Genomic DNA, 13,558 nt, shown 5'->3' with positions numbered 1-13,558 from the left:
ATTATTTTTATAAGGAATCAGACTTACGATGGCAACGTAAAAAGCGAAAAACGAGCAAAATTTCCAACTGCCGAAACGCAGAGCATAACTGAAACCAACTGCCGCTTTTTTAGAGTGAGAATTTAAGCAGATTTTTGACCCCAAAGCGATTTTGAAATCACCGTCACGCCCACAAATATCGCCCGATTGGTATCAAACTCGGTCATGACATTGATACGCATGCCTGCTCCGGTAAAATGTGTTCGATATTTCTCTAGCATTTACAGTTTTCTGTCAAGGTGCTTCAGAGTGAAATCATGGGACAGGGTAACTGACGCTCTCCCAGATTCACTTCCATGTATTTCTGAAAATTTTCTGAGCCCTGCACACACTATTTTTTGTCTCATCACTGCAATTACTGTGAATGAGGTAAAAATATGAATTGTGGTACTATCGGAGACGACAAATAGCCCTCTCATACGCTTCAAACGGTTTTCAAATATGTATTACGGTTCCTGAACGGCAAAGGTTTGTTCGGAGTGCTTTTTCCATATTAATTGGCTGGGTGTCTCACAAAGATAGAATTTTTTTCCCCCCTTTCTGTCTCACACAGACATGACAGTTAGCAGCTGATCCATTACCATAGCAACGGAACACATGAGGCCAGAGCAGCTGATTTATGGGAGGACACTCTGGAATGAGCTGGCCTTTAGAACTACTTGTGTTTTGGGCATTTTATAATTGATTTTAACAAACCATTGTTACACAAAGGATTAGTGTGTAATTTTTAAATAAAGCTTAATGGAAATTTCCCAATAAAAGCCCCAATATCCCTGTTAGGTGAGTGCAGCGCCGTAAGGCGCTGCAAAAATCTCTGCCTATATTATCTTTTCCTCTCAGGTTATGGCACTGGCTTGCGCAGCAAGCCAGTGCAATGGCATTAACCTTTGACCTAATGATAATAAATAGGACTATCAGAACACCATATCTGTAGTTCTAACTAACACTCAGTTAAAACAGAGCTTCCATTTAGAACTACTGGCTTCCATTTAGAACTACTGGCTGTTTAGGCCAGTAAATAAGTAATTTAACCCAAACACTGTTAGGCATTGGATTAGTGTGGGCATTTAATATGAAGCTTATGTCTATTTTTCAAAATAAAAGCCTTCATATTGCCCTCAGATTAATGCATCGCCGTAAGGCGATGCAATAATATTAGAATGCTTTATATTCTTCTCTCAGGTTAGGGAACTGCCTTGCGCAGCAAGGCAGTTCATTAGCATTAGCCTTTTAGCATTAATAAGCTATTACAAGTTATTGGTTATTAACTTTAGCACATTAGCATTTTACTGCCCCCACTAGTGGACATAGGCGGTTCAATAAGATCAGCTTGCATAGTTTTTTTTCTCTCAGGTTACGGCACTGTCTTGCGGAGCAAGACAGTGCCGTAAAATGCTAATGTGCTAAAGTGCATTACCTTTAGCACTGACATTAGCATTGCACTGTGGGCTAATATTATTGCACCCTCTATGGCGATGCAATAATATTATTCTGCAATATCTTTTCCTGCTAGGTTACTGAACTGCCTTGCGAAAGGCAGTTAATTTGCATTAACCATTTAGCTTAAATAAGCTATTAGCTATTTCTCTTACTTACATATAGTAAAAATAAACCTTTTTTTTTTTAAATAAAAATTTTCTATACATATAATTTTTTTTGTTTTTTCAAAGCTGACACGTCAGCTGAAGCATACACGCTGGAAAATGTCAATATCTGATTGGTTGACACATAACATCTTGTATCTAAGCCTGTGATGTATGGTGCAGAAGTTGCCAGCCAGCTGCTATGATAGGTGGGTTTGTGTTCCCTCCATTAAAAAAAAAATATAATATTAAATATTATAATTAAACAGAATTAAATTAATTAAATTTAAATTTAAATTAAATTAAATTAAACAGAAGCCCGCATCAGCTTGCACTGTGGAAGCTGACACTCAGCTGAAGCATGTCATACACATGGAAAATGTCAATCACTGATTTGTTGACACATACCATCTTGTCTCTATGCCTGTGACGTAAGGTGAAGAATTTGCCAGGCAGCTGTGATGTTTGCATTTTTTAAAATCGTTGCTATGCGAAGCTGACTGGTCAGCAGCAGGTTACGTCATAGAAGCGGGAAAAGCACCATCTCTGATTGGCTGCCACGTATTACCAAGTCGTCGAAGCTTCTGGAACTTTCTGCTTCCGAGTCTGCTTCGGTCAAGGTAAGACGTGTTTGCGTTCTCTCCATGAAATATACTATTTCAATATTTCATTTGATTACAGTATTATTATAACTGCTTAGACATAATGTGTTCTTTGAGAAATGTGCTCAATTTTAAAAGTTTGACTGCTGTGGAATATTTTGTTGTGGCTCTGATAGCATACCTGATAGCTTGATGGAACAGGAGTTTTGTAGATTTAGCCAATTTATTCCTAGCCCTCATGATATATGATATGGATCCAGTGCATCTTATGTCACTTACCAGTCGCAAGTTGCTCTCTATAACAGGTTCATGTGTTATTCAGTTCGGTTCGAGTGTGAAATGCGGTCTGAGCGCAGCACCTGCAGTCATTTATCTGTTGATTTTAGCGTGACTCAGCAACGGAGAACATCGCGGTTCTGGTTCTGATGGACTAATCAAACTTAGCCATTTTATTTTAGCTTGAATTTAATAAAATAAGTTCATGATCTGAGATTGTATCATTATGTTTGGCCCAGGAATGACAAAATAAAATATCTAGGTTTATTTTGTGTGTAAGACCTTTGACGAAAGCCGGTTAGCGAGTTGCTAACATGTAAACAAATGATGGTTCCGGTTTGCTGCGGAAGTCGCACCCATAAATCACACAAAGGGAATTTGTAAAGGTGAAGATAAATGTTTTAGACCCACAGGAAGCTAAATAATTAAATGTTGCAGTGTTTTTAAGTCTCGTAAGTTTTTTTCGTATTTCTCTATGTGATATACAGTCATACATTGGGATTGGATGAGTTGGATGATTATATAGTAAATGACTTGGTTAATTTGGTTAAAGTTTATTTTTTCAATTTGCATAAGACAAACCTGTTAGATTTATTTGTTTAATCTGTTTTTTTAATTACATTTTTGACCAAGTTGTAAAATGCACGGATGTTTACACCAGTTGTGAAAAGTATATTGGTCCTGTTTAGAAGCCTCAGAATATTTTGAACTTTGTCCTTATATTAAGAAAAAAAACAACCTATTTTTTAAAAATATATATTTTTACGATCCTTTATTAATTGAAATTTATTTTTCTTGTATTTACAGCTTTTCTCTTGTGCGAGACTTGGCGATTTGGAAGTTTTCCACTGCTGCCTGCTGCGATTCTCACCTCTGCATCACCACATCATCTCAGACCTCTTTATCCTACAGACACATATTTTATCTACATATTCAGACAAGTTCTTTTGCACATAGTAACATTCAGTTACACACACGCACACACACACACACACACACATTTAAATAACCGCCTTTCCCCCCCCAGGTGTCTTCTTTTTTTCTACTGTGGTCTTACAGGATGCCCCGTAGGGGACGGCGCTCCGAGGCGGCCAAGGTGAGATGGAGGAAGCTGGAGAGTGTGCCGGTCGTCGCCAAGGTATATCAATTACAAATTGCAGTAATTGTTTTTGTCTAACAGTAGTTTTTACTGTACTTTGGACTTTAAGCATGATTATAATCATTTCTGTGTTTATAGCCTGGGACACCACCGCTCGCACCCAGCGCTTGGAACCCGACTCGGTCTCCGCCGACGAAGGTAAGGCTGTCATTTTATATTTTAGTAACTTATTGTTGGATGATAACAGTCATTTGGTTTACTCATTTTATTTATGTCTTTAGACGTCCCGACTGCTGGAGGGTGGCCTGCCCTACCAGGTATGTTCATGACAAGTTCAGTATGTTTTATGTAGAATAGCCCAATCCAGTTATGTTTGTACTTAATCTAAACATTTTTTAAATAATTCTTTTGCAGATGTCGCCCGTGGTTCGCCAGGACGAGGAGCCCCGTGGGCAGTCGACTTCTCTGGAGTCGCGTATGTATATCAGATCTTTGTTGTTTTCTTGTTAAATTTTCAAAGCCATTAAATCCTAATCTTGATAAATGCACATCTCTAAACAGGCCGTGGGACGGGGCGTCGCCATCGCGTGGAGACGTGGCCAGCTTCCCGGGTGACCAGACGGAGCTGCAAGTTGGTTCTGCCTACTGCCGAGGCTCTGGAGAAGAAGGTACTTTTTTTATCGATTTCATACACAAATCTTGGTTTGAATGATAAAACTCTATAAGCAAAACCTTAATGTTTGTTTTTATTTTTCAGTTTGCTCTTTTGGTTGGTGATTCCCATCTGCGTGCTATTGTGGATGGGTATTCTACCATGCCAAAGGGCGACTTCTCCTTAGGGATGCTTGCATCTCCCGGCGCCTCTGCGGAAGAGTTGCGGCTTGAGGTGCTGGATGCAGTTCTGCCTCGGCCCCCCGAGGTGATCTGTCTTCTGGCCCCAAGTAACAACTTGACCGCCAGCAGGACCTTCGTGGAGGCCGGAGCGGCGTTTGACGCTTTGTTGCGTACCGTCTGCAACCTCTCTGCTAATGTAAGTATAATATCCACTGCATTTATCCATAATCAAATATATCAGAAAACCTGGCATATGTTAATTTGTTCATTTATTTGTCTCAATTTTTACAGGTGGTCGTTGTGGACTTTCCCCCACGCCTTGGCGTGAAGGAAAGTGTGCAACAGCTGCGGCAGGAGTTTCAACGTGTGGCTGCTCAGAGAGGTAAGTGACATAGACAATTTGTGTTTAGAGTAAAACTTCAGCAAATTAATGTTTTATAGTTTTCAGGGTTCAGATGTATGAAAAAATTATTTATTTTTCCTTTTGTATCTACTTTTCTCAAATTACGACATTGTTAGTGTGATTGACATTAAGAATGACATTTTTCTTTTTTTCTGTCTAGGTGTTCGGTACTTGCCTGTCACTGAACACTTCCCGTTGAGCAGCCTAGCCTTGTGGAGCAGGGACGGCGTAAGTTGAATTAATTTTTAGAATTGTATTTTAAAAATGTTACTTAGGCGTACTGTATTTTATAAAATGTGTTTATATCTTCAGGTTCATTTGAGCGATCGTCCTGGGATGGAGGTCCTTTCTCAGTTGCTTGAGGCGGCGGTCTCTTCGCAACTTGAGTTAAGTGCACCGAAATCTCCAGCTCCTGTGATGTTGGCTCCTCCCCCTCCTGGGACGGCATCCCCCCCCGCGGTGAGACGTCCCCTGCCCCGGCTGGTTGTGGTTGGCGAGGTGGCTGCTCCCCGTCGTTCGGACCCCTTCGCCTGGACTGTGGTTGGTGGCCGTAAGGTACTGGATACATGCTTAGTTGATTTAAGCAAAATCTTGCATGTTTAATTCTTTAAGAATCCATGAATGTGTATATTTGACTTTTTAACATGTCTGTTTTGTGTCTGCCTACCTGAGTGTCCATTTCAACTTTTCCTCAAAGTACAGATCATAAACTACATAGCAGTTTTTTTATTGTGTTGAGGGCAAGTAAAACTTTTCAGAAGATCATGTAAATGTCAAAAACCACCTATTTTGAGAATGTGAAAGGGAATTAGTTTTCAAACATAAAATATAAAATGCAACATGACATCCCTTTGTTATTTGAAATTTCATCTAAGAAATGGGGGAAACTTGTGCAAGTAATGGTGAAAAGAGCAACTGTGACAAGTGGTACCAGAGTAATAGCAAAAACAGTGACATAGTGATATTGATTGGTGTCACACACACTTTATATGTAGTTTGTGAAATCAAATATACTTTATTGATGTCGAAGGGGAAATTGCTTATTTGCTGAAAAGGTGGATCATCCAAGGTGTAAATATTAGTTAATACAAATTAAACCATAAGCAATATAAAATTTATGAAAATGTATACATAACTGTGATATTGTAAGTAGTTTAAAAATGTGACAAAATATAAAATAAATAGACAAAATAACAAGCGCACACTTATGTTAATCTATAAATGAGTCCAGGAAAAACTTGGAGTAAAGACACTCACAGTCTGGTCATTGTATATGAAAAATTGTGTAACTAATAAATGTGCAGCAGGCAGGTTTGCTATTTTTTAACTTGAAGTCAAAGAGGGAAACTTGGAGCCATATTGTGAGGCACAGTGAAGATTAAAATGATGTTGATGGCAGTTTTATTAGAAATGTAGATAATCTGAGGCATAAAGGGTAAAATGAGGTAATGGTAGGGTCAGAGGCAGGTACTCAGAGGTCCAAGCAGAGGAATGGCGGCGCTGTACAGCTGTAAGGAGTTGATCACCAGGGGTAGAGGAAGAGCTACTCCCCCACCAGCTAGTAAGCAGCTTCCAGCCATGGTAAACTCCAGGAGTTAAGGTAGAAACCCTTTGTGAGTTTCACAGTGAAAAAATAAACATTTTCCAACTTGAAATTTTTTGTAACTCCTGTATGTGTAGTAACAGTTTATCCAAAAGAGAAAAAAGTGACAATTTAGGTTGTGCTGGAGGAAATACCACACAAAACACTAAGATAATTTCTTTTGAGGAAATGCAAAGGTAAAATCCAAGTTTGTTAAAAATGACTATATATATATATATCTGGCTTCCACTGAATATAATTTTTCATTGTTTACAGTCGCCTCGCGGGGGCCAGGGTGGTGATGGCTATCCACAGGCCACTGGGAGGATGGTTGACCAACAGGTATGATTTTCTTTACCTCAGAGCAAAACATGTTGTGTCCTCGGTGTACAAAAGAATCTATTTTAAGCTTTTTTTTTTTTATTTTACAGGGAGACCTGCTGGATTCTTCCATCCCCCCGAATCCTGTGTGGTTCAGCCCAACGTTGCTGGAGGAGATGGACCGGATCGTTCCTGCGTCTGGCCTTGACGCTCCGATACCTACATGTTCTCCGATGAGGAAGAAGGTATTTTATTTTATAAAAAAATAAAAAATAATCATTTGAATTTGATGTGCCACAGTTTGTTTTAACAATTATATAATTTCTTCTATTTTCTTATTAGAAGACGAGTCCGAGGCGTCGTCCAATTTCCGATCCCTCCAAGCTGAATCCGGTGGAGCGGCAGGTGTGTCATTGATTCAGAAAATATATCACAGTCTTTAAGATAATAAAATATATATTTTCAGTTTGCACCAAGTTGATAGCTTCTGTTGATTTATAGATGGAGGGAGCGCCGAGAGAGACCACCACGCCAGCTCGTCGCCAGGCACGGAGTCCGGTCCCCCCGATGGACGTCGAGGCCCCTGCCGAGTCCTCTTCCGTGCCGCTGGAGGACCATGTCCGGGATGGGAGCTGCCAGGTAACTCCTTCCTACCATCTCAGTCACAATAAATGCGTTGTGGAGAAAGTTGACATACGTGGTTCTGTGTATGATGAAGATGTCAAAGATTGTCACGCACAAAAGCTACAAATGACTGTGCAAAGTGATTTTATATATATTAAAAAATGTGTTTTCCAGTTTTTAACTTTGTGGGCATGCTGCTTTATTATTTGTGCCTTTTTTATTCTTATTAAATTGAATATAATTTCAAAATTTTTGTTTTTTCAGATTGGCTAAAAAAGTGAGCTAATATTGTTAACAGATTAATTTCTGAAGTACAGAAAAACAAATTTTAGATGCACAAATATGAACATATGTATTTATATTGAAAACTGATCCAATACTGTTGTAATAATAGTATTTACCATTATGTTTATCAAAATTGTATTTCAATTAATTTATTTATCACCTGAATAATTGATTACTGAATTACAAAATACTTGTGTACAACTGGCCTAATTGGTGGTAGATAGTCATCAGGTGAACATTTGTATAAATACTGACTTTTTCTTTTAATGTGACAGGCTTCTGCGCTGGAACCCGGGATCAGCGGTCCACCTGTCCTGTCGGTAAGTGCCTCACATTCTCAAGCCGACAAAAGGTATGCTGCATTTTCGCAATCATCAGTGCACATGCATGGCACTCACATTTTTAGCTTACCACAATGAGGGGTTGCAGTTTGACACAGTGTTGCTTGACAGAGTGATTGAAAAAGGAGACCAACTTTATGTCGGCGTTAAACAGCAACTGATCAGTGATGGAACGTTTCGTGACAATCACTTGACATTTGAAGAGATGCCTGACCATGTGTTGACTGACAGGAACATCTATGCTGTACACACAACTGGTTTAAGGGTAGGTCATGTTTTGCTGGTGGCGGAGCCCTCAAGGATCTCGACAATTGGGTTTGCCTCTTGCCCTGCAACTGGAATGTCTGTCGGAAAATGTCACCCATGCTTTTCTTTTGGTGACTCCAGAGTGCATTGCAGTTTTCAGGGACAGAAGTCGGTTTGGAGTTTTGATTCCCACTCAAGAAATTCAGCAGGCCTGCCCCACCCCAGTGGAACTGCAGTAATGATGACTTTCTGCAAACTGTCTGACATGGTCAACCATCTGCAGAAGCTCTTTTTCAAACCGCGGCCCCAATGCCACCTATGAGTTTGTGCCAGTAGGTTTTGTCAGGGAGAATGACGACCCTTCTGAAAGGCCAAATTCTTCTCAGGATTTGGCCTTTCAGAATATTTCACCTGAAGCCACAAAAGTAAGTCCAACTGTCTTCAAATCCAAGAGCACCTCTGAAGAGGAAATGCCTCCTTGGCTTAGCGAAGTTGCAAACGTATTAGAGGAAACGGTTCCAACCATTCCAAATGTATCAAAAGCAACAAAAGCCAAGAGAAGAAAAATTAGGTACAGGGTCAAAACGCAACAGGGACAGAATGTACAAAATAAAGTGAAAAAAAGTTCCTCTGAAAAAGAAAGATATCTCAAATCTCCAACATTTAGGACCAAAAAGCTACAGGCCTTAAAAGAAACATACATTCTTCATCAAGCACAGAGGAAGGATCAGATCAAAAATAGATATAGGACAGATGAATCTTTCCGGAAGAAAAAAATAAATTACGTGAAGTCCAGATTCAACTTTATCCCCAGCTTAAGAGCCAGTCATAAAGCCTATATGGCTGAGTATATAAGGAAACGGTTCAGAGATGATCCTGTCTTCAGAAGCAGACAAAAATCAATCATTAGGAATCGATTTAGAAATTATCCAGTCTTCAGAACCCAACACAAAAAGACAATGCGTGAATACATAAGGCAACGATTCAGAAACAATCCCGATTTCAGAAGCCGACAAAAAAAAACAATGCGTGGATATATGAAGGCAAAGTATCATAGTGAGCCTGGCTATCGAGTCAAACATAATAAAAAATGTGTTGCCAACAGAAGAGGCAGACTATCAAGGCAAGTACTTTCCAAAACTTTAACACTAGAACATGCTTTGCGAATCAGAAGAAAGTACAAAAGAAATGTAGGCTTCCACCTTGAAACTCCACGCCCTCTGATGAGTGACAAAATGAAAGCTGCGATACAAAACTTTTATAAGAATATTCAAAACGGACCCACATATGTTTGCACCGTGTGTCACAGAGCTCTTTTCCCCAATCAAGTAAAGCACTGCAAACGAGATAAATATACCAAGAATATGCGTGTAGTATCTGATTGTCTAACAGGTGCGTATGTTCATGTGTGTGGATCTGCCTGCTCTACCCCATGTTCTGTACCCGAAGAGAGGATGGGGGAGTGGATCTGCTACACATGTGACAGCCATCTAACTAGAGGAAAGATGCCATCGATTGCTGCTGCCAATAACCTTCACCTGGCTTCGGTTCCCACAGAGCTTGCGGAATTGAATGTACTTGAAAGGCAATTAATTGCAAAGATTTTACCTTTTGCAAAAATTGTTTCCTTGCCAAAAGGACAGCAAAGGGCAATACATGGAGCTGTTGTTTGTGTTCCTTCTGACATGGAAACAGTTGTAAACAGTCTTCCGAGGCCCCGTGAGGAAGCCCAGCTTTTACAGGTGAAGCTTAAGAGAAAAACCAAATTTAAAGGTTACCAATATTTTTACACCGTCAACATGAAAAATGTCTTGGGTGCACTGAGAAAGCTTAAAGAGAGTCATCCAGATTACAAAGACATTAGTATAAATGAAAGTGCAACATTTGAGGGTTTCCAAGATGACCAGCCAGTTGAGGACTCTGATCTACAGGCAGAGGAGGCTGAAATGGATGCAGCAACAGACCAGCAGCCTGACCACATAGGGGCAGAGCATCAGGCACTTCGCCCTGGTCTGATCTTGGACACCTGCATGCAGCCTCCTGACATAGCACAGGAAGTATTATCATATGGAGAAGGGATTTTCAGCATTGCGCCGGCTCAGGGGAACAAGCCCATCTCCTTCTTCAGTGTTCCAAGACTTGAAGCCAAGGCATACCCTGTGCATTTCCCAACTGGGATAAATACATTAGATGAATCCCGCCGTGTTGCACTTTCACCGAGTATGTATTTCAATGTCCGGCTTTTCTCAATAGATACTCGGTTTGCCAAAGACCAGAGTTACCTTTTCTTTGCTCAGTTTGTGACAGAAACTCATATTGCCAATGATAGTATGTCCATTCAGACAAGAAAAGGTAAACCAAGCACCAAAGATGGGAAAAATATTTCCAGCAAAATGCTCCAGAACAAAGAGGAGTTGGAAAAATTGATCCAAAATAAAGAGGCCACCCGTTTCATGCAACCCTTGAGAGGAACTCCTGCTTATTGGGAGAAAGGATTACGGGATTTGCACGCCATGGTGAGGCAACTTGGAAAGCCCACTTTCTTTTGCACATTCTCCGCTGCTGAAATGAGATGGCCAGAAGTCATTGAGGCCATCAAAGGTCAACATGGGGAGCAGGTAAGTTTTTCTGAGCTTGACTGGAATGCAAAGTGTGACATTCTAAGGAGCAACCCTGTCACTGTCATGCGGATGTTTGAAAAGAGAGTGGATGCACTGTTTAGAGACCTCATTCTTTCCCCTGCGCAACCTATTGGACCAGTTGAGGATTACTTTTATCGTGTGGAATTTCAGGCAAGGGGTTCACCCCATATCCATGCTGTGATATGGATAAAGGATGCACCTGAAATGGAAGACCCCTCATTTTGCGGTGAAGTCATAAACTTCATCGATCGTTATATATCCTGTCAGTTGCCTGATGAAATCAGAGATCCAGAGCTTCACAAAATTGTATCAGAGGTTCAAATGCACAGCAAAAACCACTCAAAATCTTGCAAAAAAGGTAATGTTGAATGCCGATTTGGATTCCCCAAACTACCAATGGACCGCACCAGAATCACGGTCCCAGTAATTGACTTTGATTTTGAAAATGATGACGAAAAACCAAAGCAAAGTAAGCAAAAAGGTAGGAGAAAGTCCAGAAAATCTAGATCACCATTTGTCTCAAACCTACAAAGAGAGGCAAAGAGAAAACTGAAACCAATTAGGGATTTACTGAAAGATGACAAATCATCTTTCAGGGATTTGTCAGAGTTACTCCAGGCTTGTAATATGACCAAAGTAGAGTACAATGGCCATGTTGATGCTCTCACTTCTGGAATGGTGGTAATGATGAAACGCGATCCTAAAGATAGCTGGGTTAACGCGTACAACCCTGATCTCCTCCGTGCATGGAACGCCAACATGGACATTCAGTATGTGCTTGATGAGTACAGCTGCATTGAGTACATGATGTCCTACATAGCCAAGCCAGAGCATGAAATGGCGCAGTTCCTCAAGTCTGTTGTAGATGATTTAAAGACGGCCAATGTTAGCCAACGATGAGATGAAAAAGATCATGCAGGCTTATTCAAAACAGAGAGAGGTCAGTGCTCAAGAATCCGTTGCGGCGCACTTGTAGCCTACCTCTCAAAAAGTCCTCACAGCGTTCTTTTCTTCAAACAGATGAAGACAGTGTAAAAATGAGCCTTCCGATGAGTAAACTCATGAACCTGTCCCCAGATGAGGAAAATGTGTGGATGACAGGATTGCCGGAAAAATATCTCAACAGACCAGAAACGTTAGAATTCGAACACATGTGCCTGGCAGAATTTGCGTCAGAATACCGGGTTCTATATGGCAGACAAATTGAAGGGCCAAACGCAATTCCCCTCCTTAATGATGCAGGATACATCCAGAAAAGAACTATGGGCAAACCTGCAGTTATTAGATTTACTCGTTTCTCTGAGAAAAAAACCCCCGAAAAGTTTTACAGGCGGCTTCTGAAGTTGTATTTTCCTCATAGACGAGATGAGGACCTTAAAAATGAGGAACACACAACCTACGAAGCCTTTTACAACAACGGGTTCCGTGGTAGATATCGGGCTAAACATTATGTGGATTTCAATCGCAAAAGGTATGAAGGGCAAGGTAAAACAATTGACACAACTAGGCAAGCACTAAACCAGCAGGGACCGGTTCGACATGCGTGGAACACTTTTGCACCCGAGGTTGAGGTAGACCGTTTAGAATGCGCTGCTGAACGACCACCATTGCAAGAAGATGAAGAGCAAGACCCTATTCCAGATTATGAAATTGATGTCAGCACTGTAGACATGCCAAAAATTGAAGCTCCTAAATTGAGCCCTGATTTCATCAGACAAATGTACAGGAGTTTAAATGAGACTCAAGCATCCGTGTTTTATGCCATTCGCGATTGGTGTCTGAAGCGCGTCTGGGGTGACGACCCAGAACCGTTCTTTATTTCTTGACGGGAGGAGCTGGTTGTGGTAAATCTCATGTCATCAAATGTGTTTACCAGGAGGCAACCAAGCTCTTGACAGCTTCCTAGACTTCTTGAAATTGGTGACATGTCCAAGCCTACCGTGCTCCTCACAGCTTTTACTGGCACCGCAGCGTACAACATATCGGGGAAGACTTTACATTCCATCTTGAAACTACCTAAAAGTTTAAAGCCACCATACAAGGGTCTTGGAAATTCATTAGATGAGGTGAGGGCAGTTCTTTCTAATGTAGAAATCTTAATCATCGATGAAATCTCCATGGTCTCCAAAGACCTGCTTGCATATGTTCACTGGAGATTTCAACAAATCAAGGGGAACAACAGGTTCATGGGTGGGGTCTCTGTTTTGGCTGTGGGGGACTTCTTCCAACTTCCACCTCTTGGACTAAACCTCTTTGTGTCACCGAGGATGGCATGCTTGATATCTGGAATGAGAATTTCCAGATGATCACCTTAACGGAAATCATGCGGCAGAAAGATGACCGAGCATTTGCAGAGCTACTGAACCGAGTTAGAGTTAAAGGTAAAGCGGATTTGCTTTGTGAGGATGACAGGACTCTTTTGATCCAAGCTGTTACTGACCCCAAAGAATGTCCAATGGATGTCCTACACATTTTTGCAACAAACAAACAGGTGGACACCCATAATGCAGCAGTTGTGGCCTCTTTAGGTGCAGTAACAGTTGATATTGAGGCAGAGGACTACAAAAGAGTTACAAAGACAGGAAACATGATTTACTTGGGCTGTTGTATAGCGGGCAACAAAGCGAGACTTGTGTAACAACATACAGGCTGGTTTGGGTTTTAGGGTAATGATTATAAGA

The 13,558-nt window shown here is 40.8% G+C and overlaps 2 protein-coding genes across 8 annotated transcripts in view; one reads left to right on the top strand and one right to left on the bottom strand.

Moving 5' to 3' along the window:
* Positions 1-13,558, bottom strand: part of grid1a (glutamate receptor, ionotropic, delta 1a) — a 356,932-nt gene that overhangs the window by 91,810 nt on the left and 251,564 nt on the right. The window lies entirely within an intron of this gene.
* On the top strand, positions 3,033-5,777 carry LOC122842109. Its single transcript, XM_044135675.1, has 9 exons — positions 3,033-3,638; positions 3,738-3,797; positions 3,881-3,916; positions 4,014-4,074; positions 4,161-4,267; positions 4,357-4,629; positions 4,725-4,815; positions 4,997-5,064; positions 5,149-5,777. Exons 1-9 carry the CDS (start codon positions 3,561-3,563, stop codon positions 5,437-5,439), a joined length of 1,065 nt encoding a protein of 354 aa, XP_043991610.1. The 5' UTR covers positions 3,033-3,560; the 3' UTR covers positions 5,440-5,777.

The sequence above is a fragment of the Gambusia affinis genome, linkage group LG13, assembly GCF_019740435.1.
Source record: "Gambusia affinis linkage group LG13, SWU_Gaff_1.0, whole genome shotgun sequence".
NCBI classification, from domain to species: domain Eukaryota; kingdom Metazoa; phylum Chordata; class Actinopteri; order Cyprinodontiformes; family Poeciliidae; genus Gambusia; species Gambusia affinis.
The sequence above is the reverse complement of the archived record's forward strand: the minus strand, read 5'-3'. Positions and strand labels throughout refer to the sequence as shown.

Excerpts from the sequence above, each read along its gene's own strand:
- LOC122842109 (XM_044135675.1), top strand. The coding sequence starts at position 3,561 with ATGCCCCGTAGGGGACGGCGCTCCGAGGCGGCCAAGGTGAGATGGAGG. Across the intron at positions 4,075-4,160 it reads GTCGACTTCTCTGGAGTCGC|GCCGTGGGACGGGGCGTCGC; the intron begins GTATGTATATCA and ends ATCTCTAAACAG. Across the intron at positions 4,630-4,724 it reads TCTGCAACCTCTCTGCTAAT|GTGGTCGTTGTGGACTTTCC; the intron begins GTAAGTATAATA and ends CAATTTTTACAG.